This window comes from Siphateles boraxobius, unplaced genomic scaffold (genome assembly GCF_051911475.1).
Source record: "Siphateles boraxobius isolate OS27281-9 unplaced genomic scaffold, OSU_SipBor_1 77, whole genome shotgun sequence".
In the NCBI taxonomy this organism is placed as follows: domain Eukaryota; kingdom Metazoa; phylum Chordata; class Actinopteri; order Cypriniformes; family Leuciscidae; genus Siphateles; species Siphateles boraxobius.
This window is the reverse complement of record NW_027509205.1, coordinates 14,084,556-14,111,377: the sequence shown is the minus strand read 5'-3', so window position 1 is coordinate 14,111,377 and position 26,822 is coordinate 14,084,556. Positions and strand designations below refer to the sequence as shown.

Here is a 26,822-nt window from a genome sequence, read left to right as displayed (position 1 = left end):
AATCTTATAACGCAATGCAAGTAATTAAAAAAAAAAATTTAAATAAGGTTTTTTGATATCAACATGAACATTGAAATGTAATAATTCTCACTAGCAATTTTGATATCAGGAAAACATTCAAACTAGCCCAAAAAACTAAGTTAACAAAGACAACTAGGCCTAGTCTTCACTATATCAACTACATTTATGCTCATTAAAGTTGTGCAAGTGATTCAGTCAAGAGCAGTGTGATTTTCTTTATTTTTGGTTGTTTGCAGGGTTGACCCTGCAGGTCATTCTGAGCCCCGGGCAAACCCTGGGTTATCTTGCTTCATGTTTCACACTGCTCAAACTTTATATTCATATTCGCAGTGTCATTGATTGACAGAACGAAGCACACAAAGTGTGTACATAAAGGCTCTAGAATTGCGCATCCTCATATTACATACTGTACTATATCAGATAGTAGGCTACTATGGTGTTTTCTATGACTATTAAAGGTAAAAATAAATTTTATTTTCTTCATTCCAATTCCAATTTGTTTCCCCTCAAACGCTGGAATGAAATAATAAATGATAGGCATCTAGTCGTAACATCCTAACACTGCATCGTTTCATACTGTACAAGTTTGGCACCGCAATGCGGTTAACATCGCAAAAGCAACTGTCAGATCTGCTTCTGTGTCTTGTGCTCTGTGGGACTTTTATGTTGTAGTTTCTCTGTGCCTAGTTTCTGTGTTCTGTTTCCTGTGGCCAGGTTGTAGTTTTGTAGTTTTTACCATTTTTATTAGTCTGCTCCAGGTGTGTCAGTTTTCCTTGTTAAGCTTGTTTACCCCTCTGTTTCAATAGCCCTTGTAATCTCTGCTTCTCTGTCAGTTGTTGTTTGATGGCATGTGTCTGTGTTCCCTGTGGTTTCCTCAATGTTATTTTGTTCCTGAATTATGTTATAATAGTTTATTTTCATTGAAGTCTCCCTGCATTTGGCTCTCTCATCTCTGCCTGCCGTCTTTGATTACCCCGTTCCGTGACTGCGATGAGTACAACGATAATCTTGGGTTAAGCGCAATTTGAAATGCCCAAAACAGCATCAGATATATTAGGCTGCTGTCACTTTAAGACCTCAGGTACCATCCAATATACTGACACACATCCAATTTTCTTATTTTCAGCTGTTTACTTTAACATAACCGACTGCGTTTACATGAATACTTGCCGAGACTGGAATTGTTCACGCGCAATAAGCTGCCCAAAAGAAATTAGTACTCACTTGCTGTGTGACCAGAGGTTGAGGTCTCTAGAGGTTGACAAATTTATCGTACCAGTTTATCGTGTCTACCGGTATATCATCCACCCCTAATTGTCCGTTAGGTATATTTTGCATAATTTTCACATATAGCTGAAGATTCCGTTTATGTCTGTGTACGTGTTCTGATGTCCTAAGTGACTCTAGATGAAGCGTATCTGCTGCTGTACCTGGAAGGCAGGCACACTTCTTTCTAAAATTAGTTAAAGGAAAATGGGAACAGAGGTCAGTAATAATAAGAGTAACAACCAGTTCTAGACATGTAAAGAAGAGAAAACATTAAAGAAAATTTTAAACTGCAAAATCGAGGATGAAAATTATATGTATAAAACCATTGGCTTACTTGCTAGGATACAGTCATAAGATACATCCAGGTATTTATAAGTCCCAAAACAAGGATCAGAGAAAACTGAGTTCACTGCAGGAACAGTACAGCTCTTTCTTCCATCACACCTTATTCATGGACAGACAATGACAAGTAGGCCTACATAAGAATAGCTTTAATATACTATAGACAAAATAATTACACTTGTAAAATTATGCATAAAATGAAATAGTAAACTTTTTTTTCTGTTTTTTTTTTTTTTGTTCCTTTTTTTGTTGCTATCTGTTAATCCTACTGTCACGGTTTTAATGTGTTCAGTTCTGTTCTGTGATTTTGTTTCCCCCTGTCTTTGTGATTTTGGTTTAGTCCTGTTAGTTTTTCCCTGTCTGTCTAATTTGAAATTCCCATCACCTTTGTTTGTTAATTATCCCGTTAGCCCCAGTACTTTTAAGCCCTGTGTGTTCCCTCAGTGTTTGTTGGTCGTCGTCGATGTATGGTAGTGTGCTTTGAAGTCCTGGAGTGGTTTCCTTTGTTCCTGTATGTTCCTGAAAGTTTATTTAGTTAATAAACTAACTGCATTCAAGTACCCGTGTCCTCGTCTTCGGCATCCTGCACAAAACCTGATAGAACGACCAACCATTAAATAACCAAAGATGAGCCAGAGGAGATGTCACCGGAAGAAAGAGGTGAAACCAATTCACACACCTATCCTCTTTCAAAGGGAGCACTCACTCGAAGAATATGCGGGTCTTTACTTAAATCTTTGATGACATGTCGTTGGAGGAAGAGGAACTTATACAGAGTTTTTAGGGTGGATTGAAAGACCCTCTTGCCCAGATACTTCTGGTAAAAGATCTCAATCTGACTTTCCTGGAGTTTGTGGATCACACGCTATGGGTGTGTGGATCTAACTTCGTGGTGGAAGATTTTTCCACTCCAACTATTTCCGAGTCCAGTAGTTCCTGAGCCCATCGTCAATCCACCAGAGCCCGTCACATGTCTACCAGAGCCTGAACCCGTCACCTACCTGCCAGAGATTGAGCACACCACACGTGAGTCCACACAAGAAGACACAGCGCTGATTGTGATGTCTGCAGCGATTCTGTGTGTGTGGGCTACACACACATCAGCTCTGGCCCATGAGTCCAGTCCCGAGTCCCATGATGTGCTGGCCCCGTCCAGTCCCGAGTCCCATGATGTGCTGGCCCCGTCCAGTCCCGAGTCCCATGATGTGCTGGCCCCGTCCAGTCCCGAGTCCCATGATGTGCTGGCCCCGTCCAGTCCCGAGTCCCATGATGTGCTGGCCCCGTCCAGTCCCGAGTCCCATGATGTGCTGGCCCCGTCCAGTCCCGAGTCCCATGATGTGCTGGCCCCGTCCAGTCCCGAGTCCCATGATGTGCTGGCCCCGTCCAGTCCCGAGTCCCATGATGTGCTGGCCCCGTCCAGTCCCGAGTCCCATGATGTGCTGGCCCCGTCCAGTCCCGAGTCTCATGATGTGCTGGTCCAGTCAAGTTCCGAGTCCCAGGAGCCGCCGGTCCCGTCCAGTTCCGAGTCCCAGGAGGCGCCAGAGCCCGCTGAGGCCGTCCAGCTGGTCCCGCCAACGTCTGCTGATCCAGAGACTGTTCCCGTTCCTGAGCCGGTGTTTGTTCCTGAGCACCAAGAACCAATCTTTTTACCTGTCAAATTTCCCATTAAGATTTTGGGGGGGGTGCAGTATACCTGGTAGGGGGGCCGCGGAGGTCTCTCAGACGAGGTTCCCAGTGTCACCCCCATGGCCACCCGAGGGGTCTTCACCCCCATGGCCACCTGAAGGGTCAGCTCCGCCATGTCCACCTGAAGGGTCCTCACCACCATGGCCACCAGAAGGGTCAGCGCCACCATGGCCACCTGAAGGGTCCTCACCACCATGGCCACCAGAAGGGTCAGCGCCATCATGGCCACCTGAAGGGTCTGATCCACCATGGGCACCAGAAAGGACAGCTCCGCCCTGGATGCCCGAGGGTCCGACAGCTCCGCCCTGGACGCCTGAGGGTTCGACAGCTCCGCCCTGGACGCCCGAGGATCCGACAGCTCCGCCGTGGCCATACCCACAGCCAGCTCCGCCCTGGACGCCTGAGGGTTCGACAGCTACGCCCTGGACGCCCGAGGGTCTGACAGCTCCGCCTTGGCCACACCCACAGCCTGCTCCATCGTGGCCACAGCCTGCTCCGCCGTGGCCACACCCCCTGCCTGTTCCGCCCTGGTCCCCCGAGCTGCCAGCTCTGCTCTGGAGGCTTCCCGTCCTGTGCAATCACGCCCTCGTCAGCCTCCAGGGCGCCCACCCTCCCACCCCTTTGGATGTTATACGGCTCGAGGATGCGCCTTCGGGGAGGGCGGGGTTCTGTCATGGTTTTAATGTGTTCAGTTCTGTTCTGTGATTTTGTTTCCCCCTGTCTTTGATTTTGGTTTAGTCCTGTTAGTTTTTCCCTGTCTGTCTAATTTGAAAATTCCCATCACCTTTGTTTAATTATCCCGTTAGCCCCAGTACTCAAGATCCCCTTCTTTTCTATCTTGTAGTGTCCTATTTAGACACAAAAGGCCAAAACTATAACTAAAAAATGAATGAATTACTCAACACAGCTGAGGTACGCAGATCATCCTTCACAGACCTGTGTAATTTTTGCTTCTGCACCAGCAGAGAGGTAAAATTCTGTTTAGGCGAAATTATATAAAATTACATGAGGTGAAATAAATTAAAATGTTGTAACTACCTTACCTTGTTGATACAGAAACAGCAACACTGAAAATCAAAATCAAATTGAAAAACTGAACATTTGAAATCATGCAAGTTAAATTAGTTCTAAATCAGTACTTACAAGTGATCCAGCTTAGCTTTTGCACCAGCATGTTGAATGTCTGAACAAAAGGAAACCTCTGGAAATATCTTAAGGAGACACGTGTACACAGTATTTATAAAAAAAACAGACCCATCCTTATCTGTTTATTGGGATTGCCTGCTTTTGTGCATTTACACACCTAGAGCTTTCCCGTCACCGTGTTCTGTGCTCGTTTCGGTCAGTCCAGCAGTGTTTCCCAATCCTGTTTCTGCAGAAACACCCACGTTTTTGCTGGAACTCCTCCTAATCAAACACATCTGATTGAACTCATCAGCTTGCTTATAACAAACACAGACCAATATCTGTTTACTGTAGAAAACATATGCGGAAAAAGAACCACATGAGTATATGATGACAAACAGGTCAATCGTTTATTGTTAACTTGATTGATTGTATTTTGCTATATCCTATTGTATTGCTTTGTTTTGAAGTTCAGTCACCTTTAGAAAATTTCGGGAAAATTTGTTACTGTTGTAAGGTTGTGTATTTTCAGTTAACTATAGTCAGATGCAATTACATTGTTACTGTGCCTCAGATGTAATCAACTCTATCTGTGTCTGTAAAGGTGTGAACCAAATGGCCCATACAGATGTATGGCCTAAAGAAACTGAATGGCCCATAGGTGTATGTGTCACAGTCTTCGTCTGCACCTGTCTGTCTTAGTCATCTTCACTACACTTCCCAGAATCCTTCTTGTCTCCACACCTGAACTCACTCCCTCACTTACCAGCCTGTCCCTCGTTATCATCATCAGTGTCACCTGTTTTCACCTTGTTATGTTTGATTCATGCTTGTATTTAGTTTGCTTCTGTTCAGTGTGTCTTGGTCGGTTCTCGTCTATGTTAACTAGTGTTTTGTGAGTGTACCCTCTGCCTGCCTGTACCTGTTTGTTGTTGCTTTTGAGTAAATCTTTGAATTGGAGCTTTTTGCCTCAGCCTGTCTTCATCTACACCACAACCGTGACAGTATGGCCCACAGAAACTGATTGGTTTGAATGACAAAGAAACAGCATTGCTCAGAGGAGATTGCAGTGTAGATCAATCTCCTGTGGGAGGCACTAACAGTTTTCTATTGTTTGTAGCCCATTTGTCTTCATGTATAAAGTTCTGTCCCACAGACAGAACTTTGGGTTAAGATTGTTGAAGGGTGACATGCTAACATCGCTGCAGAAGAACTGTGCTACACTACTACCTTCAATAAATTCTTCTCCCCACAAGAACTCATGGTCAAGTTTACTTATTTTATGTATTGGAGAAATCTAATACATTGGCGAGCCACCCAAACCACTGCTCGGCCAAATACAGCAAAATCTAACACTGTTGTGGGATTGCCTGATTTTGTGCATTTATACTCCCAGAACTTTCACTTTTTTCTGCAGAAACACCCACGTTTTTGACCCTTTTGTTGGACTTTCCTAATCAAACACACCTGATTCAACTCAAATTCAATTCAAAATCAAATAATGGCCTCAAAACCATTTTATGTGCTCAAAATCAAACATTGCTTTCATACATCATACATTTGTGTGTACGTAGATCATACACACAGCGAGTCAGTTTTATAAACACTACAGATCGTTCGTTAGACACTACGTCATAAAATGGAGAACACAGAATCCAAAGCATGCAGTTACAGAAAAAACAAAGTAAACAAATTTTGCAATTCGATATGAAAACTTACAGTAGTGAGGTGAATAAATTGTATACTCTATGCACTGCAAGTATAGTATTGTACTGAATATTGTATTGAATTTCTTTATATGCCCACCTTGCATACTGTGAAAATACAGTGACCCAACTGCAAAATCCAAAAAGGTTACAGTAAAAAAACTCTAAATGAAAAGCATGCACAGTACTCAACAGTTTCAGGGTCAGTGAGAGAAATTTATTCTGCTTCAGCATCATGTCTTCATGACATAACATCACGTCTCAATCTCAGCAGGCAAAAGGAAAAACCCTAAAGCCAGATCCAGCCTTGACAACATTCTCCACACCTTGCCCTTTCTCATCCACATCCTCTTCTTTCTTGTTGACCACATCTTACATATTACACACTCTTCCTCTTATATTGTTTACATCCATGGTTCGTATCAACATTCAGTGCAACATTTTGAGTCAATTTCTGGCACTCTGAACTGACTTCTATTAGGGCCTATGTAGCCTACAGTTGGTTTGGTCACATTAGAAATAAGTGTGAACAATTTTGACTCGTGTTGTACTTGTTTAACTTTTGCCTGCCTCTGTTTAGCATTTTGAAAAATAAGATCACAGTGTGAAATGTGTTTTAATGAGTGAAAATGTGCTATAGTTTTGAAAAACTGTTTGCAAATTTCATACACTCTTGTTTTAACTACCTGAAAGTTAGAGTGATTTATTCAACAAAAATGTTTAGGCTATTGAGAATTTGGTTCAGAGAATGGGATTTAGTGTTTTAGCTATTCAGAAAAACTGTAATGACGGAACAGTATTTTAATGTGTTACCCAACGTCCAACGTCCTCGATTTAAAGGGTCACTCCACCCATTTGCATTAAGAGGTCCATTGTTAGACAACCAGTCATACTATTGAATGGTCGTGCAATATTCTTTCATTTTCCCCTGAGACGAGAGAAATCTACTATTTACCTTTTTCACTTCCTCCTACAATGACGCAAAAATCGTCATTTGACGTCATTGTAGGAGGAAGTGTAAAAAGGGGGGATTTCTGTATAGACTACAAGCACAAATTCCCACCCTTTCAAACCCGCCCATAGGGGGTTGTGCCTAATGCGCAAACAGAGCTATCACAGATCAGTGGGTGGGACTTCACTTGCAGATACTGAAAGCAATATCAGCCATCTTGTTTATAAGCCAAGCTAACAAGCGCTGTGGATATAGGAAGTTACGACAATGACGGAAGAAACTAAACATGATATGGAAGTAGAGGATTTTGAAATTCTGCTGCTCGAATCCGCTGTTCGTGGCTATCTTTACGAGCCGCAATATAGTGAAGAGCAGCTGAGGCTGATGGAGGATCAGGAGGCGGCTGCCTGTCGCGGACGAGGAGCCCGGACTGGGTCGAGCTGAGGCGGGCTGCTGGTGCGTGTGCTCTCGCTGTGCGCTACGGACACAGATAGAGTCCGTCTGCTGCAGAGAATTTCAACGATCGCAATTTCTCCTGGACGAAATCTCTGAATCAGACGACCACACGGACGTTTGTGTTGTGATGTGAACCATCCTAGTTTCGCCTGACTGAACATCCAGGTATCATGCAATAACTCACCATATAGAAAGAAATACAAACGAGAAATTCACTAATGTTTGCCAATGTAACGGGGTTCGTTGTTGTGGGAAGAAGGAGGCTGGAACCGGCGAACATTTGAACGTTTTAATAGTAAAATAAATAAATACAAAACAAAAGTATAAGCCAGCTGGCCACACACAACAGAAACAAAACATAAAATCAGGCCTGTTCCTTTTGTGCTTCCGCTCCTCCGTGAGAGATATGAGACCGCTGCACAGGTGTCATTCATTATCACTCGCGTCGTCCTCTCACGTCCCTCGCCCTCGTCCTGCTCGCCACAGCCAACTAACTAGACATTTTTTGTGAAATGATTTTCAAACTCATTTGGCAGCTAGCCTTCTTGTAGACGGAAGAGTGATTTCTCTGATGTTTGCGCTGTTCTGGATTAGTGGGAGTGGCTTGCGGAGCTGCATTGTGGGAGTTGTTGTCTTACATACAAATGCGCCCCAAAGTTATTTTCTGTCTTTTCTCGGTCAAGAGGGCACCAAATTCAAAATTTCTTTTACATTTCGACTACATATATAACCCACTTTCAATAAAGATTAATGTTGAAATGGGTGGAGTGACCCTTTAAGAAACATGCGGAAACGGAATCTGACTGTGAGCTGTCGGAATTCGTTCTCCCACCCCCATGAAGAGTTGATGTAGTGGCCTAAAATATGCTGATTATATCTTTCTTGTGTGTGCATAGAGCTTAAGTTTGATAAAAAAAAAATTAGAACCTCCCGCACCCCCTGATGAGAAATGTAGATGATTTTAGGCTTAGGCTATATATCATCTTATTGGTTTTTACCATCACAGTATATTGTTATTAGGCTTTTAGCTATATTATGTTTGCAGCGTCTCTTCAGTTAAAACGAAAAACGCATAGGCCGCCTAACTGTTCACTCAAGAGGACATCTACATAATGGCTATGTTTATGCAACTGGCAGCTGATACGTCAGAGTTCCATTTGATCCAAATCATCTAGCTGCGTTCGGTTGCACCTGGCTAGTTACCATGGTTACTAGTAAACATCAGGACGCCATGGCGACACGGGGCGCTGGTAATTTTACCCATTACAAGACATCTTTTGCCATCAAAAATGAATTTTACTAATTGTTTTTTAACAACTTTCAAGCTCCACTGGTCGCGTTCGGCAGCTGCCAGAAACGTCTTATGTTCCCAACACACTTTGCGCATAATCGCATGGGCAATGAAATGCTCGCACTGCACGGCTCAACTGACTCCAAGGAACTAGATCTAGGACCTGGATGTTATGACAACCACAAGGTATGCATGAAAGCAGGGCAGTTAGTAACTTATAAGTTAAAGCTGCAGTCCTTAACTCTGACTTTTGTGTTCAAATTTTTCAAAAATTATATAATGAGCGAGTACATCATGAAATTGTCTTATCCTGAATCACTACGGTAATTTACACCTACAATAAATATTTATATTCGGCTACTATTTAACTTTAGGCCAGTAAGTTACATGCGTGACTCGTGACAGAAGTAGCTCCGGCTACAATGTTCTTCCGCAAGATGCATGCAGTTCTGTTTATTAACTGCTAACGTTAGAGCTCCAAAAGTTACGGACTGCAGCGTTAAGCAACGTGTGATTCTTTTCATCTAACTTATCAGTTCACAGGTGGGCACTCTTATATATGACCTCCAACACAGACCTGAGAGTAAGAGGGGTTATGTGTTAGCAGCCCGCACTGCACCACGCTTTCTGCCCCAGTTTAAGGTACGTTAGGCCTATATTTTACGTAGTAAAATCACAACCATTTTCTTTGTTTTTATTCAAACAAAAAATTGCATCGCCTGTTTTTATAGACAGCCACCCCTTCACCACAGAAATACCAGGAGGACTGGACGCAGTCTAAAGTGCGTCTTCCAGGAAAAACTCCCTTCAATAGTACCACTGTAAGATCCAGACCCTCAAATGTAGACTCCAGCCCTGGGTATGATCTTTTTGATCATTTGACTATGAGTCTATCAAAAGCTGTGTGTTTTGGTAACCAAAGCAATTAATCTAGAGCAATAGTTTTTAATCTTTCTGGCTCAATTGTCCTCAATAATCGAAGGCCCCATGATTTTTCCAGTTGTTCCTGATTTAATGAAAAAAAGATTAGGGATTCAGTCAAATATGCTAGAGCTTGGAATAATGTAATATAACTTGGAAAATTTATATTATAAAAATGGACACGTTTTTATTTATTTGCATGCCTCTTCCCCCTTGAGAACCATTAATCTAAAATGAATTTCCCCCCCATATTTATTCTAATTATTTATATACTGGGTTGAGGCAAAGCAGCTCTAAAGCATTAATAAATAGAGAAATGTGGTGTCCAAAAATTTAAATGTTTCTTTCTTCATTTTTGTAATTTACTTGTTTTGCATTACAAATCATATTACCAATAACAATCAGTGAATGTTGAATTGATAAATCAGCATGAATTTCAGAATGACCATCTTGAACTCCACAAGTATATGAACCTGATGGTTACGTTCTCCGGCATTATTTGGGAATGATTCAAAAGGCATCTATGTGCTTCTGTATAAGCAAGAACATCCTAAAATGTTTAATTTCAGGTTTAAAGGACATGAATCCCAGACTTTCTATGTATATCTTTTTTTTTTTTAGTCCAGGGGCATATACTCACAATACCCTCCCAAGCAAAAGGGTGTCGTGGCCAATGAAATTCGGCTCTCCAGACTGGTCAAAAGTGCCGTTGCTGGAGAGAAGAGCACTGCGGACAGAGGTACAGATATGTCTCACACTCTACTGCAAATTACAAATCAAAGAAGCAATGAAAGTATCTATACAACAGTCTGTTGAGCTAAATGTATTTTTTCTTAGCTGATATATTCTTTTCATTTTTAACTTAATGCGTTTTGTCCACGCAGCTCCTCCATGACAAAGAGTTTAGGAAACAGAGGAACAGGGTGGCATATCTGAGCTTGTTTTACTGATGACTCTAAAATACTACCACAAAAATGCAGTGTGATTCTCAATGTATACAAACATTAAAACTTTAAAAGACAAGTTCTACTTGTTTCCCATTTCCATTTCATAATCCAGTTTGAAACCATATTTTTGTGGTGTCCTTTATTAGACACAATCCAGGTACATTGCTTGGTTTAACTAATGTAGTAATGAGTAAAGTAAGACACAGGACACATGTTTCTAATGGAGATGTTTACTTTATCCCCACGTTCTGGTTTAATTTTCAACTTGTCCTTTTGAAACAACAGCTTAAAATAAACAAAACATGTATTACCATCATTCACAAATGAGTAACAAATACGCACAAATCAAAAGAGAATGTCATGTTTCTGATGTGTGGAGAACTGTAAAAACTAAATGACATTTCAAGGGAAGGCTTATCAAAACAAACTGCCAAAGTTCAACTGTATGGGGTGTTATTCTTTAGGGAAGTTGCCTGTGTGAATTCCATCTAAAATTTGTGAGATGTACAGAACAGTCTGTTATAAGAATCCAACATCAGTAACATGATGGACCACTTTGTTTCCAAATTGCAGTTTTTGAAGACTCCTCCATGTGTTAGCTGTTACTTCAAGGGGCACAATGTGATTAGCAAGTGCTAAGAAGTCATCATTCGCCTTAACCTGCTGATGTAGAAGTAGCCGAGTCAAATCAGTTTTCATTTTTTCCTTCTCACTTTGGGCTTTTTGACTGGCCTAAGGTATGGGTTGTCAATCATGTTTTCCTCATTGGCCTTCCCTGTAGGCACAGCACCACCAGGTGGCAGCACTGCATTCTCCTTATCTGCACCTGAGTCATCCTAGAAATGGAAAGAAAAATAATTAATACATTTTTATTAAATGTATACTATTAGAATACATTTTCATTATTATAATTAATTTATTATATATATATATATATATATATATATATATATATATATATATATATATTAATGTAACATTTATAACATTATAAATGAATAATAATGTACTTATCTTTTCCAATAGTATGCATTATATGTATGTATGTATATATGTGTGTGTGTGTGTGTGTGTGTGTGTGTGTGTGTGTGTGTGTGTGTGTGTGTGTGTGTGTGTGTAAATAAGCACATTATTATTATTAATTTATTTTATTATTTATATGTATATAAAACATTACAATAAAAAATATAATAGAAAAACAACAGAAAGCAAACATTTTCTTGCATAAAACAAACATTTTGACCAAAAAAAAACCTTTAGGCTTGCCTGAATGATGTGACTGGGGTTGTTCTCTGTGTCTGTCTGGTCGTCCTGCTCGGATGAATCCGTCTCCTCCAGGGTCTGTAGCTCAAGTTCAGAGGGAAGCAGGGCGCTCAAATAAGGGATGGAGCTCGGTCTTGCAGCGATCACTGACAGACGAATAAGCAGATGAATAAACATTTACTAGGAAGGCAAAAGGTCAGTCAAAGTATAATTGGAAACTAGTGATATATGGGACCGAAAAACTCACAAGGAAATGCACTGATGTCATCCTTAAAAAGGCTTTGTGTCTCTCCGGTCTTGGCCATGAAGCGTGTGAGAGCACGCTCCACATCTCTCCTTTGTGATGCCGCCTTCTCTCTCACCACCTGGTAATCTGACACAGGCTCTCGAAAGGTCTAAAACACAAAAGTGAGATATGCTGAATGTATGTGCTTAATGTTAGCGGTTGTTAAGCTGAGTTAAGTTGCACAATAACAAGGCGACAGGTAATCAATAGAGGACTTACTGGTGTTTTGATGTATGTATGAGGATCTGGGAACTCTGGAAAGTGGCTGGGGATGTGTGATGGATGAGTGTGCCTGTGTCCAGCCATGAGGGCTTTTGGGACCACTGGAGCATTTGTTACTGGAGCTGTTCAAAGCAGAAGTGTTATACATTTAAAAAGGAACAGTTTAACAGAACAGATTATATAAGATAAATGGATATATTGGTGAAAAAAACGGTGCACATACGTGCAGTTATGACCATCCTTTGTGATCTTTTGGCATACACTGGAAGAGTATCCACATTAAAACCTGCAAATGTGACAAAGTAAACCTCAGATGAAAACGATTCAACCACAAAGAGTAGTACAGGGCCCCTTAAGAAAAAGAAAAAAAAGAGACATTTTTTGCAAGCTCACACGTTACAACTGCTGTTTTATGTATAGACCCCTTCTCAGTTGGTAAACATGATGACGTTTTATGTGGGCGGAGCTAAGGTGGAGGCAGAACGATCCCTCTGGCCGCTTCACTAACGCTAGTTTGCAAGTTTTGTTAGCTTGTTTTTAAACAATGACAGCAGAAAATCAGATTTTTTCTTAATGTGCAAGGTCACTCACTGTCCAGGACCGGGATTGTTATTTGGATGTCAATGTCAATGGATGGACGATCTGACAGTATTAACGTTACCTCGGTTGAGTGGCCTGACATCTACACCGACCTGATAGAGAAACCGAGCGTTATGACAAACTGAGGGCATATAAATCTTTAGATGCATATAACTATGCGATGAATGGTCTTGACTTGTGGCAACGTTACATTGCACGGTCCTGCCCAGCGCCAAGGCCAGAAGACCACAATGTAAACATTACAGTGCAATTTTAATGATGTGAATATTTTCTAGAAATAAAAATATTTTTTATGTATTAAAATTATATTAATATGTATTTGATTATTCTTTCTTACCAGGTTCTTCAAAAAGTCTATCACAATCAATCAATCAATCACAACAATGTATACAATCATAGATGATTCACTAATCACAATAATTTCGAAAACATTATGCAATAAAATTTCAAATTGGATCCTATAGGTGATTCTTGCACCCAGAAACACAACAAGATGAGATTTAATAAAAAATAATAATAAGTTAAGATCTTTATGATGTAGCCGAATCTGTGCTGGTTTGTATTGGCCGCCTCCAGTTTTCATTTGTTTTGCCTCCAGCTAACGCCGTGACGTAATTTCGACGTTGGCGCAAAAGGTGTCTATGACCTATTTCCTTTGTGCGTCACTGCCATTTTACTATGAAGAAAAGGAGAGTACTGATGTACATGAATAAATAAAGATCTATTTGCTAAAAATTTGGCTTTCGTTAGGGAACTATGTCTCTAATATCACAGCCTTATGTCCACTTATCCTCTGTGATGTCTGAGAAACTGAAATGAGCTGATGCCACAATACAGCTGTGTGCATTGTCCTATTTGCCAAGTTCAAGGGTCCATTAAAAAAAGACAGATACTTTCATTAAGGCAGATGTAAAATTTTCCTGCGCATGTGAAAAGTTTCTTGTGCGCACGCGAAAGTGTGTACATTATTTATTTTTGCAAAGGTCCCTTTTTAGGGGCTCTGTAAAGAAGTGAAATCTTTTATACTTCAACAATATATCGATGAAAGGGGAACCAACCCATTTCGACCAGAGTGATGACCACATCAGAGAGTGTAGGGGTGCTTCTAGCTGTGTGCTCACAGTTTGCCTTCGCACAACGTCCAACCTCAGTGATATCTATCACAAGAAAATGAGACTCTTAATAAGGAAAACCACATTAAAAAAACTTCTGTTCATTCTGAATTTGAAATAAAAATTCAAACTCAATACTAATAGTTTAATTATGAAATAAACAAAATAATTTAAAAGAATTGTAAATGTAATACACATACATATACACACACACACTTATACAGGTATATATATATATATAAATATAGAATTTGTATCATGCTATTTACAATATACTAAAAATAAGATAATTAAAATTAAACCATGGAATTAGCAGGGTATGTTTTGTTAATAAAGGAAATTCCAGGAACTCAAAGTGTTTCTCACATTCATGGATAATATTTATCTAAAGCTGGGTTCACACTGTACAATTAATAATAGTCCTTAATTACTGTTGCTTGTCATTATATGGAAATGATCTGTTATCATTAATGTTAGACTAGTGACTAGCAAACCGACACAATTTCTTGCATTCATTTTGCGTTAATTAAAAACCAAGACTTGTGTGTGCAGAAAGTGGTGATTTGCCTTTGTCTCACTAATTGCCTCAATAGGTTCTGCGCTCCAAAAAAGCCACACTGCAGGACTGCGCCTCAAGGTCGTCTGAGGTCAAATATGATTCCAATGGTTATTAATCAGCTGCCCACTGCTCTGGGTGTGTGTGTTTAATGCTCACTGCTGTGTGTGCACAAATTCCGAGTGTGGGACACCATACCTGGCTAAACGTCACATCACTTTTACTTTACAGTGTGAACCCGGCTTTACATCCCTGGATTGTCTGTCACATGCAGACATGGTCTGATGTCCAAGCTAAACATTTGACAAGCCTCACAAGATAATTGAAGGACTCACAGCTCTGCATCATCTCAGTAAGTGTTTCCACCGCAGCTTTCTCAGCGCTCTCAAAGCCACACTCCGTCAGCAGAGAGCTGACCACCACCTGCAATGTGCGTCTCCGAGCCAGCTGATAGTTCTCTGTAGGACTTGTGCTGGTCTTACTGCTCCCAGAGCGCTGCAATTATTAAAAGAACAGAGTATTAAAGCAGGATGTCCTGTGCAATTTTTTTTACTTATCTGCATTATAAAAATAAGGCAATTGTTTGGCCATCTCAAATACAAGTGTTGGTTCCTGCCATTTATGATTCTAATCAAAAAGTTGAAACCAGCTTTAGATGTTTTGCTGGTTATCCAGCCTGGTCAAACTGTGAGACAAGTTATACATTTTAGGGACAGTGGTAGCTTCTTGTGTGTGTCTGTGTTCCAACAGCATTTCTTGGCATATGATGCAAGACCACTAACGTCAAGTTTTAGACTTATGCTAACAGACACTGAACTGTTACTAGATAGCTCAGCAAATGCATTGACAACGTGTCGTTTCTATTTATGCATAACATTTAAAAAAAAAGTGCTTGCATATGAAACAGTGTCTACTTTTAAATATAGGACACATTTGCCCTTAAACATGCCTTATATTTAAACAGAGTCATAAAGTTATTGTTGTTTGGCTAAGCTAGCAGGCTGCAAGCAAGAGAAATTAAAGGAGATATTTACGCTTCCGGAGTTTAAAGATCCGCTCCCCATCATTACAGGGTCTGCCATTTTTTACTCTAGTGGTTTTTCCTCTGGTATTTAATATTCGCAAATAAACTCATTGTGCGTTCTGCGTTTATTAAAGACTGTATTTGGTTTTTTTTTTTTTATATTGAGTGAAAATGGCAACCCTATCAGAATTTCCAACAGGGCCACCGGAAGGTTGTTGTTTTCGGTGTGTTTCCAAAGTAAAAGTCACCAAATAAACTTGCCGTTTACTGGTTTATTTTATTTGTTTGAACAGAAGAGGGCATTATACATATAACTTCATTTTGTAAAGCAAAAACCAAGCCAAGGCTTAGAATCACTTTCTTACAGAATTTCTTCTGTTCTGTTCAAATGTAAAGCTTTGCTGGAACAATATGTATTGTGAAAAAAACGCTTGAATTGCAAGTGTTTCTTTACAGGTTACACAGCAAAACTGCCACAGAATAGCTTCTGAAGTGGCATTAGGTATGTTTATACAGACTGTTTAATGCTGCTCGGGTGGCGTAAATGCATTTACACAGTCATTTTAACTGTAAACCTTTATTCTAAGGGCTATATGGTGGGTCAGAGCAGACACATTTTATTCTGGCTGTTACGTGATATTACGTCTTTACACAGAATTTTGAGCAGGCACAGTGCAGCCTTCATTCAGCTGTGTAAAAATGTCTTTACTGTACCCTAATTGCAGTGTTGGGGAACTTGCACTTTGAAACCCATTTTCAAAAGTTTGCATTTCCAGGCCCACAATGGCGTTGTCATGTTTTAGTTGAAACTAATTTTCTCATCTCACTTACTTAAAAACAGTCAAATGCTTAGTAAATTACGCAAACCTGCAATATGTTAAATAATATAAATATAGGCTAGCCTACTTTTGCCTATGTATTTAATCTTATTTTATTTTATTGATCAAATTCAACCATAATAATGAACAAAAATTAGGCCTACTTTAGATAAACATCACATTTGTGTTACAAGTTCAAGTAAAAGTGTTGAACTTTCTTCTCCTGCCTCCAATTCTTTGGCAATCCATAATGGTAATTGGAATTAGTTACTTTTTAGAAAGTAACACAATATTGTAATGCATTACTCTTAAAAGTAACTTCTAACACTGTCTAATAGTCGGTCGAATTTTTTTTAAATTTAACACAGTGAATTTTCTAGTATTCCTACAATATCAAGCTTTCATGCACAGGATAAAATGATTTTTTTAATCAAAAATATATACAACCAATTATATATTTTTTAATATACTTTATATTATAGAGGGGTCCCTTGCAAGGTTTAGCTCACAGGCATTTATTTTGAAAGTTGGTGCAGCAAGCGGCCATCACGCTGGTGTCGCTATTTTCAACTGCCTCACCAGCTAAAGAAGACGCACTCATCACGTCTATAATCGCAACACAAGATTGTAGTCTTGGTTTCCCAGCCTCGATTCTTTACTGATGAGGAACTTTCGGCCCGACTGACACAGGGAGATGGGGGTACTCAATATTTCAGACCAGGTGAGGGATATTAAAACTCCGCGAGTGGCATAAATCAAGCACATTGTTGTTCGCTTTTTGCGCTTGTATGCAGACCCTGATATGTTAGCTAGCTTTCCGACGATGGATTATCCTGTTTTCCCTATAGTTTTTGCATCAAAATGTGGATTTGTTGTTATTCTTTTTAGTAAAAACCTCACGGGTTCACCGTATAATGAGGGTAGGACTATCAAAGAGGGGTTATAAATGTTAAATATCCCTGCTATCACGCCCAGACGTTAGCCAGCCAGCTAGCCTAATGAGCTTGGTGTCAAGCCAGCCGCATAGGAAAACAGCTATTGTGTGTTTGTTTTTATTTAACAAATAATACTTTTTTTTTTTAAGAAATGTCTTTATATAACAACATTGTTCACATAATTAGCCCATCTACGTATATAAAATAGCAATGTGTGGTGTTTTGCTGCAGCTTGATAATGATATTCAGTGATGATCATATTTGATTATAATTATACAGCTATACACCTCACAATTGGCACTCAAAGTTATGCACTCAGAAGTATCTAAAAACAACGGGTTTAAATTTGTTGTCATGTTTCATAACATCCACCTTTTTTCTTCTCCAGCCGCCTCTGGTCCAGGCCATATTTAACAGAAATGCAGAAGAAGTGAAGTTATTTTTGCACAAGAAAGATGAAGTCAATGCACTGGTATGTTTTGAATGGCATATATTAGTGTGAGCATGAATTATGTGAATTCATCTGCTTGTGTGATGGCATAAAATATTAGTAAGAATGTACAGATTTTCTGAATGACTGCACGTATGGGCTGTGCGGGCCTGTAAAAAACTGTTACCATTTTCCCCTCCTTTCTCGTGTCAGGACCAAGAGCGCCGCACACCTCTTCATGCTGCTGCCTGGCTGGGGGACGTTAATATAATGGAGCTTCTCATCAATGCAGGTATGAAGTTATACAGCACTGCTGCCACCACATGTTATAGGTTTTTATTGATAAGGTCAATACAGAATTCAAGCCTCGCTCAAATGCATGACATAGTAACATTTATGGCCCATTTGCCTAAATTCAGTCTATATCAACGTTTCCTAAATGGGTGTTTGAGAGTTAATGAAAAGCTAATAATGAATTAAAGGCCTCGAAATACTCACCGGTTAAAATTCTTTTTCACTGTGCATGTTAAAATAGCGGGTGCCTTTTTTTTATTACTCGTTTTTGTGTTTTGCCCCCCTCCGCCATTCTACGCTAGCGAGACCAGCGCGTATGCAACGAATGACGAATTGCTGCCTCTGTGAATTCACCATACCACTATGCTATAATATGTTTTTCAACACCGTGGTTTTACATTTCTGGTATATTTTAATCTACTAATGTAATTTCAAATTCCTGTATAAAACATACTGTAAATTACAGTATAAAACATGGAAAAACAGTGTCAGTGTCACTTTCATTTATAACTATAGCTTCAATTTCTCCTATATATCAGCTCTCAAGTATGTTCTCATCTGTGTGCAGCTTCTAATATTGTGTTATCTAAGTATAATTTAGTAAATGCTGCTTCACATAAACTAATGTTGTCTTCACACAAATGTTGTGAGATTAACGTGTATTTGGAAACTCAGTATTTGTCTTGTTAATTTTAACTTTCTGTTAGCAGAAGTGTCTTTGTTCTTTGCATCTGGATTTGTCTCAGCAGAGGCAAAAGAGCAACATCTGCAACATTGGCATGAATGTGACCTGTTTGAAAACAATCATTATTTTTGCCTTTTCATTTGCTGATGGAAATTACACACTTAAATTAATTTACTAAGAGTTTTAATAAAAATTTGTCTGTGTTTTTATTATTGTGTAAATTGTCACCGCTCTGCTGCATGTCACAATGCCTTTTATCCATGAATGGAATTTACAATGTAGAAAGATGTTACTTAATTGCTAGTATTTGTCTTTTTTTGTCTTCACATAACTGCATAGGTGCGAATGTCAATGCAAAGGACCATGTGTGGCTAACACCATTGCACAGAGCAGCTGCTTCCAGAAACGAGGTAAGCAGCACGTGTGATTTAGGCTATGTTCAGACTCCCATCAAAAATCTGGTTTCATCCAGATGGGTTTTTGAAAATCTGGACAGCAAAAAAACACCACATGAAATTAGATTATTTTTTTCAAATCTGATTCAAACCACATTTGGAGTTGGTTCGAAATGCAATTCCAATCAGATTTTTACAGATGCATCTCAGTATCTCAGTATAAATTATCTTTTGCATCACTCTAAGGCGACACACAATGACAAAGTCAAAACCAGTGATGAAAATGCTGGAAATATCTCCTCTGCTGAGTTTCTGTGTGTATGGTATGGTGATAGTTTTTCTCAAATGAAACGGTAAAATGCTCATGAAGTGACTCATGAAGTGACTTTGACAAACTTAGTCTGAACATAGCGTTATATGTCTGAGTAACCGCTTGTGTAGCATTTGAGCAATTTAATATAATTCATGCTTTGTTTTGGTTTTTTACCCAGAGGGCTGTGGGGCTGCTGCTGAGGAAGGGGGCTGACGTGACCGTACGGGATAAGTTCTGGCAGACGCCACTGCACATTGCGGCAGCCAACCGAGCCACGCGTTGTGTCGAGACCCTGCTGCCCCATGTGACCAGCATGAATATGGCCGATCGTACGGGCAGATCGCCACTGCATCATGCTGCTCAAAGTGGTTTTCAGGAGGTAGGGTGGAATTACTAATCTAATGCACTGATTTAAAAGACAGGGTGTGCCATCAGACCTCAACATCTTTATTACAGCACTCCACAAGGCTGTGAAAGTGCAAATTGCTGTTAGAGCAAATACAGATACTTCAATTTTGACGTGTCTCTTTGTAGTTGTTTTAGGTAACCTTTAGGTAACATGTTCATTGTGTATGCTTAACTGAATGCATGACGTTAACTAAGCACATCTTATAGCTGTATATTACTGCCACATGGGCATTAATTTAACACCCTTATCTCTAGCTGATAACAGAATACTTCCTGAACATTTAAACAAGCATTTTCTGTAAAACTGCTTTGAAACAATTTGTATTGTGAAAAGTGCCTTACAGATAATCAGTATAATACTGCTTTTCAAGCTTTTGTTACATTTAGTACTCGATACTGCAAAAACTGGTTACTGGTATATACTGGTTTCATTACAATAAAAAAATATATATAAAAATCAACATGGTACTGAAGTACTAGTACTTTTTACTTCCCTGGTGCCAGATTGGTCTTAAATCTAGGCCTGTGTATGTTACAATTGTGACAGATTTTTTTTTATTATTATTAATTTCTAATGGGTGCCTCTAATGCCCAGATGGTTTTGATTAAACGGATACAATGTTACTTTGTGCTTTTGCTGCCATCTAGATGGTTAAATTGCTGCTGAACAAGGGAGCCAATCTGAGTGCCAGTGACAAGAAGGACAGGCAACCCATTCATTGGGCAGCTTACCTTGGTAAGTCCATATTTGGATCTCCTTGAAGTGTTTTACTTGTTTTCTGTTGCTAAATAGTAATTTTCCTTGTGTTAGATTGTGATTCATCATATTTTCTTGTAAAACTAACCTGTTTGTTTCTCTCAGGACATCTGGAGGTGGTTAAGCTGCTGGTGTCTCAGGGCTCAGATAAGAGCTGTAAGGATAAGCGGGGATACACCCCTCTCCACGCTGCTGCTGCCAGTGGCCACGTCGATGTGGTCAAGTACTTGTTACGCAATGGAGCTGAGGTCAGCACTCACAATTGTTACTTTATTTCTCAGAATTGCACGTTTATATCTCGCATTCTGACCTTATATCTTGTGATTTGTGAGTTTATATCTCGCAATTCTGGGAAATAAAGTCAGATTTGTGAGAGAAAAAGTCGCAATTACCTTTGTGTTTTTTATTTTATTTATTCTGTGGCTGAAACAAGCTATCATGAATATCATTAATAATTTGGCAGGTAACCAAATGACTTTTCAATAAAAAAATTAAAAAAAGGATCAGTACGAATTAGTTATGTCCAGTGTTGGGGAGTTTTGCCCCAGCACTGGTTAATACAGATTCACCAGCCATGGTTTTTTATTTGCTAGGTGGTTGCTAAAATCTGTATAGTGTAGGATGAGTCATTAATATTTTTTTTTTTGGTCTATGTTCCTGAAAGAGAAAGATGGTTGATCCATGATTTACAGAATGGTGTCTGTTTCTCAGATTGATGAGCCTAATGCCTTTGGAAACACTGCTCTCCATGTGGCCTGCTACACGGGACAGGAGGCCGTAGCCAATGAGCTGGTGAACCGTGGGGCAAACGTCAACCAGCCCAACCACCGTGGCTACACGCCCCTTCACTTGGCTGCCGTGTCCACTAATGGGGCTCTTTGCCTGGAACTGCTGGTCAACAACGGTGCCGATGTCAACATGCAGGTCTGGATAGGGAATGGGATTAGTTTACTAAGACCACCCTGTTATTGGATATCTAAATTTACTCTCTTTTTTAACATTTTCACAGGGTTTTTAAGCAAGACAGTGTGTGTGTGTTTTTTTTTTTTAAGTCAGATATTTATTCTTTTCTCTGCAGAGTAAAGAAGGGAAAAGCCCTTTGCACATGGCAGCCATACATGGACGTTTCACTCGCTCGCAGATCCTCATTCAGAATGGTAAGTTCTCTTTCCTCCTTTCCTTTTCCACTTGATTTCGAATTTCTTTTGTAATATTTAAACCCCGTAATCCCTCCTGTTGTCGTCTCAGGTGGGGAAATAGATTGTGTGGACAGATATGGCAATACACCTCTTCATGTTGCTGCTAAGTACGGCCACGAGCTGCTTATCAGCACCTTGATGACAAACGGTGCTGACACAGCCAGGTAAAGAATCATGAATTTGTTGAATGAGACTGTTTGTTTGGGTCTTTTTTGTAGTGATTGGCGTAGATTGTATCCATATGTCTCTATCATATACAACCTTAAGCAGATTATCTGGCTAAAGATCATGAATTACTTAAACATTTGTGTAAAATGGTATATGAGGGGCTAAAGCAGTGTTATTTTAGTAAAATGTATATACTATTATAGTATTCTATTAATGTTTTAAATTAGCTTTCATTTTTAGATGTTCAGTGTATTTTAATTTTTAATAAAGGTTTAGTATTTTTTATGTGCTTTTGATTTTCATTTGCTTTAATTTTTTTTCAGTTTTAATTTTAGTAATTATAATATAATATAAATAGTATTAGTGTTACAAATCACCACAAAATGTTGAAAATTGTACCAGTACATTTAGATATTATTATTGCACTTTTCTTTTGCTTTTATAAATGTGAATATTATGCAACAAAATAAGACATTGCAATGGAATTGTGCATTAATAAATAGTTTTTCTGGCCTTATGTTATAGATGCTTTATGGTTTTATATGCATCTCATTTCTCCTTGTCTTTCTAACAATCGGGTTAAAAGTGGCATGGCTTAACCCACTCTATGTACACAAGACAATGAATTTGCATTTACAGAGAAACTTGATTCTAATCTCTGTTAGTTTGCATGTATTCTGCTTCTGATGCATGTGTATTGAAATAATTGATTGTTTGTCCTTTCTGCAGACAAGGGATTCATGGGATGTTTCCTCTACACTTAGCTGTGCTCTATGGGTCCTCTGACTGTTGTCGGAAGCTACTTTCCTCAGGTATGCACACTTACTACCTACAAATTATAGTAAAGGCCAAAGGAAAATTGTCTGTCTTCCCCTAACTATCATTACAGTGACTGTGCATTTCTCTTTTGCAGGTCAGCTCTACAGCATTGTGTTGTCAATGAGTAAAGAACACGTGCTCTCAGCCGGATTTGACATCAACACCCCAGACAATTTTGGGAGGACCTGTCTACACGCTGCTGCCTCTGGAGGGTGAGACTGCAGCTCTACTTAGAATGGGCTATTTAAAAAGCCAATGGCCCACTTTTTCAGGTTTCAGTTGTCCTCATTAAAAGTGTTTTATGCACACAAATGTCAACCAAGGTCATTTTGCATATGTCACTCAACAGCCACCTTCTAAAAGTAATTGAAAAAGATGTGTAAAAGATTTGTCTATCCTTTATTTTCTTTACTCAGAAATATTGAATGTCTCAACCTGCTCTTAAGCAGTGGAGCTGACATGAACAAGAAGGACAAGTTTGGAAGGTACACATCATCTTTCTTTAAAATGGGATGCTTATAATTTGTCATGAACATATCTGAAGTGTGCCTCATGAAAATAATCCTCATGCCAACTTATTTGCCAAGTATAATTTCTTATTTTAACTTTGGATTTTGGTTTGATGTGGATTTTGGCTTGATGTGTATATCTTTTTATGAGATTCACCTGTATGTTAAGTGTTAGAATTTCTGTCTCTCCACCAGGACTCCTTTGCACTATGCGGCTGCTAACGGGAGGTATCAGTGTGTGGTCGTTCTGGTTGGAGCGGGGGCGGAGGTCAACGAGCGCGACCGCTCTGGCTGTACACCTCTACACTATTCGGCTGCATCGACTGCGTTCTGCAGGTGAAATGCGTTTACACGCATCTATAAAATATAATAGTTCACGGTGTACACAGCAGTTCTTATGTCTGGTGTTCTAATGTCTGGTGTCTTTCTCAGAACGGATCGACCACATGCCAGCACCCATCAGAACCAAGAGGATGGGGAGAAGGAATCCTTCCTGTAAGTCCACAAATATTTCTTCCCTAAAGTTGACACCCACAATTGTTATCATTGTTTTGTGCCTCATCTTTGCAGCTAATACCTGGTTTGGATTTTCACTTTACTTAAAATTAGATTATCTATGATTAAACTTTTAAGATATATATGTGCATTGTGACAGTCCCTTTGAACACTGTTAAGTGCAGTTAAGCTATATTGTGTTCCAGGATGCTGGGAAATATGCTGTGCTAGGTGATCAGAAGAATAGTTATATTGTAGAGAATATACATTTGTATACGCTACCATTCAAACGTTTGGAGTCAATAATACGTCGCTGTCATATAGGGCTTGGCGATAAATTGATTTTATCGATTAACTCGACTGTGTAGTTTACGCCGATTCTTTTTAATGAAAATCGGTTTTCTCTTTAACAACCGCCGACGCTCACGTAGTTCCAACCGGGCTCAGCGCTTGCCATGATAGAGATACACAAACAACATGGCAAATGAGCAAGACCGCGGCAGCAGAAGCACACCCGCTGAAAACATTTACAAGCTGAATCTGCAGGGCTGCCAACTCTCACGAGTTCACTGTGAGAGATGCAATTTTGTCACTTTTTACACGCTCTCACGCCACACATCCATTTTCTCACGCAGAGAAAAATCGCGAAGCAAAGAGAACACTGACACCGACAGACAAGACAGAGCGGGTTACTATCGATATGAAACAGATTCTCAGCTCTCAGATTCTGTCAATTTTATTACGAAATTTAAACAATAAACACCGTTTTGACGCTTGTAAACGTGACGTGAAAGAACGCTGGCAGATCTCAGTTCAAGCGGCACGTGAACCGATCATCTGTTACTCTTTACTACCAACTTACCGAAATGTAATAAAATCGATCGATCAGTGTTTTTCAACCGCGGAAAGATGTCCATAAAACAGCTGGAGAACAACATATGTCACGGAACGTTATATTTACCTCAGGATGCCTTTTAATGACCCATAGCACGCATGTTAGTTGGACTTAAAATAATTGCTATAGAGAGGAGTATTTTGCTAAATATGATAACTATATTACACATTTATTATATTTTTACCTATATCATTTAAAATAGTATAACGTTGTTATTATAAAAAACGCATTATATTTAATTTGAGTTGGTTTTAACCTTTAATACCAGCTACAGGGCTCTGTTTACAGCATTAGGTGATTTTTGTAAAAAAAAAAAAAATTTGGAGAACAATTAACACATTAACGTATCTACTGTACCTATTTATCCAAAGTAATTTATATTGAATCAAGATCAGAATCAAATCACAAAAAATGAATTGAAATTGTGAGATTTGTGTTAAGCAATAATAAAAACAGTACCATACCAGTAAACGTAATAAAATTATGTTTAGTTACCAAATAATTTGACAATCACAATACACTTATTGTGATGCAAGTTTTATTTTATTTTTTTACACATCCCCCAATCCCAATCCACCAATTTTATTTTATGTTACATTTTCATTGTTTTCAAAGACAGGGCCTGTCCTCTTGTCTTTTTGGCTTGTTGTTTCTGATTGCACTTTAATGGAGATCAAATCCCAGAAGGGAATATTAAAACAAAATAAAGTTAAAACTTGTTTTGAACAATTTCTTTGTCATCTGCAGATTGATTTTAAGTAGGGAGAGAAAAAAATCGATTTAAATCGTAAATCGAATTTTTTGTGAAAAAATTGGTTGGTTTTTTTTAGGCCACATCGCCCAGCCCTACTGTCATATCACCCTGTAGCCCAAGACTGGTTGCCCACTAAAGCTAAGCAGGGTTGAGCCTGGTCAGTACCTGGATGGGAAACGTTCTTGGAAAACGTTCTCGGTTACTAACGTAACCTCGGTTCTCTCTAGAGAGGGAACGAGTACTGCGTAATATCTTACGCTATGGGGAAAACCTCTTTTCCACGAGATATTGAAGCCAAAAATTATCCTTAATTTTGAATTAATGTAAAACGCTGTGCAGCAGCATGCAGACATAGGCAGGACGGCTCGCGCGCCTATTGGCTGCCCTGCGGCAACAGCAGCAGCCTATCAAGAGAGGCGCTGCGTGACACCCTATCCAATGGGGGCATTTCGCGCCCATTTCGTCACGTCCCGCCAGAAAGGGCGTGGTCTCGCCCTATAACTATAGCTCGATAAGGCTGGTACACTGGTTTTCATCGCCGAAGCGAACCAGAGCTGTGTATGAGCGGCAAGATACGCAGTACTCGTTCCCTCTCTAGAGAGAACCGAGGTTACATTAGTAACCGAGTACGTTCTCTTACGAGAGTATCTCTCGTACTGCGTAATATCTTACGCTATGGGGAACACAATGCAAAACGCCGTGCGTACTGGGATCCGACACCAAAGTCCCAAGGGCAGTAACCCGGGGCTCATATAGTGCATAATCACCATAGACTCACAGAGAGTCGGAGAAGAGAGGCTGCAAGCATCATTCCCCATGAAATAGCATCTTACAGGAGCTAGTTATGTTAACAGTGTTCCACGCAGACAGGGTGAACGTGTTCAGCCTGAACTGGGTAATAGTACGGGTTATTCAACACCCATGGAGCTGTTTTATCGCTCAGTGAGCGATGCACAAGCAAAACTCAGCATCTGGGCCGGCACAGTGGGGCAGATAGCACTGAATTCTACACCGACAGAAGCTTGGCTTGTAAGGCGGGAACCTCTAGGTCGTAAAACCTTATAAATGTAGACGGCGAGGCCCAGCCCGCGGCCATACAGATATCGGTAACCCCACTATACCACGCCCACGACGAGGCCACGCCTCTCGTGGAATGCGCTCTGACACCC

The 26,822-nt window shown here is 39.8% G+C and overlaps 3 protein-coding genes and 2 long non-coding RNA genes across 6 annotated transcripts in view; 2 read left to right on the top strand and 3 right to left on the bottom strand.

The window, feature by feature from the left end:
• Positions 1–1,880, bottom strand: part of LOC143725792 (uncharacterized) — a 132,378-nt gene extending 130,498 nt beyond the window's left edge. The window contains exon 1 of the long non-coding RNA XR_013198333.1: positions 1,625–1,880. This is a non-coding gene — a long non-coding RNA (uncharacterized LOC143725792). The remainder of the gene's footprint in view (positions 1–1,624) is intronic.
• A 2,276-nt stretch (positions 1,881–4,156) lies between these two features.
• Positions 4,157–4,561, bottom strand: LOC143725793 (uncharacterized). Its single transcript, XR_013198334.1, has 3 exons — positions 4,462–4,561; positions 4,362–4,385; positions 4,157–4,295 (listed from the first exon to the last, which is right to left on the bottom strand). It is a non-coding gene; the product is annotated as an uncharacterized LOC143725793 (long non-coding RNA).
• Positions 4,562–8,645: 4,084 nt separating this feature from the next.
• Positions 8,646–10,792, top strand: LOC143725784 (ciliary microtubule-associated protein 3-like). Its single transcript, XM_077218531.1, has 6 exons — positions 8,646–8,807; positions 8,883–9,034; positions 9,392–9,490; positions 9,580–9,707; positions 10,391–10,508; positions 10,654–10,792. The coding sequence occupies exons 1-6, from the start codon at positions 8,762–8,764 to the stop codon at positions 10,717–10,719; spliced, it is 609 nt and encodes a 202-aa protein (XP_077074646.1). The 5' UTR covers positions 8,646–8,761; the 3' UTR covers positions 10,720–10,792.
• A 138-nt stretch (positions 10,793–10,930) lies between these two features.
• On the bottom strand, positions 10,931–16,020 carry taf8 (TAF8 RNA polymerase II, TATA box binding protein (TBP)-associated factor). Its single transcript, XM_077218520.1, has 8 exons — positions 15,790–16,020; positions 15,091–15,250; positions 14,146–14,244; positions 12,711–12,773; positions 12,485–12,609; positions 12,227–12,374; positions 11,983–12,125; positions 10,931–11,552 (listed from the first exon to the last, which is right to left on the bottom strand). Exons 1-8 carry the CDS (start codon positions 15,835–15,837, stop codon positions 11,412–11,414), a joined length of 927 nt encoding a protein of 308 aa, XP_077074635.1. The 5' UTR covers positions 15,838–16,020; the 3' UTR covers positions 10,931–11,411.
• A 1,118-nt stretch (positions 16,021–17,138) lies between these two features.
• ankrd52a (ankyrin repeat domain 52a) overlaps positions 17,139–26,822 on the top strand; it is a 30,218-nt gene continuing 20,534 nt past the window's right edge. The window contains exons 1-15 of one of the 2 annotated variants that reach the window (XM_077218495.1): positions 17,139–17,318; positions 17,921–18,004; positions 18,176–18,254; positions 19,281–19,351; positions 19,828–20,028; positions 20,706–20,793; positions 20,920–21,062; positions 21,526–21,738; positions 21,893–21,971; positions 22,063–22,177; positions 22,911–22,993; positions 23,095–23,212; positions 23,417–23,485; positions 23,705–23,845; positions 23,942–24,004. In XM_077218495.1, the coding sequence (XP_077074610.1) occupies positions 17,292–17,318; positions 17,921–18,004; positions 18,176–18,254; positions 19,281–19,351; positions 19,828–20,028; positions 20,706–20,793; positions 20,920–21,062; positions 21,526–21,738; positions 21,893–21,971; positions 22,063–22,177; positions 22,911–22,993; positions 23,095–23,212; positions 23,417–23,485; positions 23,705–23,845; positions 23,942–24,004 (1,574 nt within the window). In that variant the 5' untranslated portion in view covers positions 17,139–17,291. The remainder of the gene's footprint in view (positions 17,319–17,920; positions 18,005–18,175; positions 18,255–19,280; positions 19,352–19,827; positions 20,029–20,705; positions 20,794–20,919; positions 21,063–21,525; positions 21,739–21,892; positions 21,972–22,062; positions 22,178–22,910; positions 22,994–23,094; positions 23,213–23,416; positions 23,486–23,704; positions 23,846–23,941; positions 24,005–26,822) is intronic. The other variant, XM_077218494.1, reaches the window with a different exon arrangement.

What these genes read in the sequence shown, in the direction of transcription:
- LOC143725784 (XM_077218531.1), top strand. Translation starts at nt 8,762, where the DNA reads ATGGTTACTAGTAAACATCAGGACGCCATGGCGACACGGGGCGCTG. An exon ending in GATGTTATGACAACCACAAG is followed by an intron (nt 9,035 to 9,391) that starts GTATGCATGAAA and finishes ATCAGTTCACAG; the next exon opens with GTGGGCACTCTTATATATGA. An exon ending in AATGTAGACTCCAGCCCTGG is followed by an intron (nt 9,708 to 10,390) that starts GTATGATCTTTT and finishes TTTTTTTTTTAG; the next exon opens with TCCAGGGGCATATACTCACA.
- taf8 (XM_077218520.1), bottom strand. Translation starts at nt 15,837, where the DNA reads ATGGCAGACCCTGTAATGATGGGGAGCGGATCTTTAAACTCCGGAAGC. An exon ending in GATCTTTAAACTCCGGAAGC is followed by an intron (nt 15,251 to 15,789) that starts GTAAATATCTCC and finishes TAATAATTGCAG; the next exon opens with CGCTCTGGGAGCAGTAAGAC. An exon ending in ATACATACATCAAAACACCA is followed by an intron (nt 12,375 to 12,484) that starts GTAAGTCCTCTA and finishes TTTGTGTTTTAG; the next exon opens with ACCTTTCGAGAGCCTGTGTC.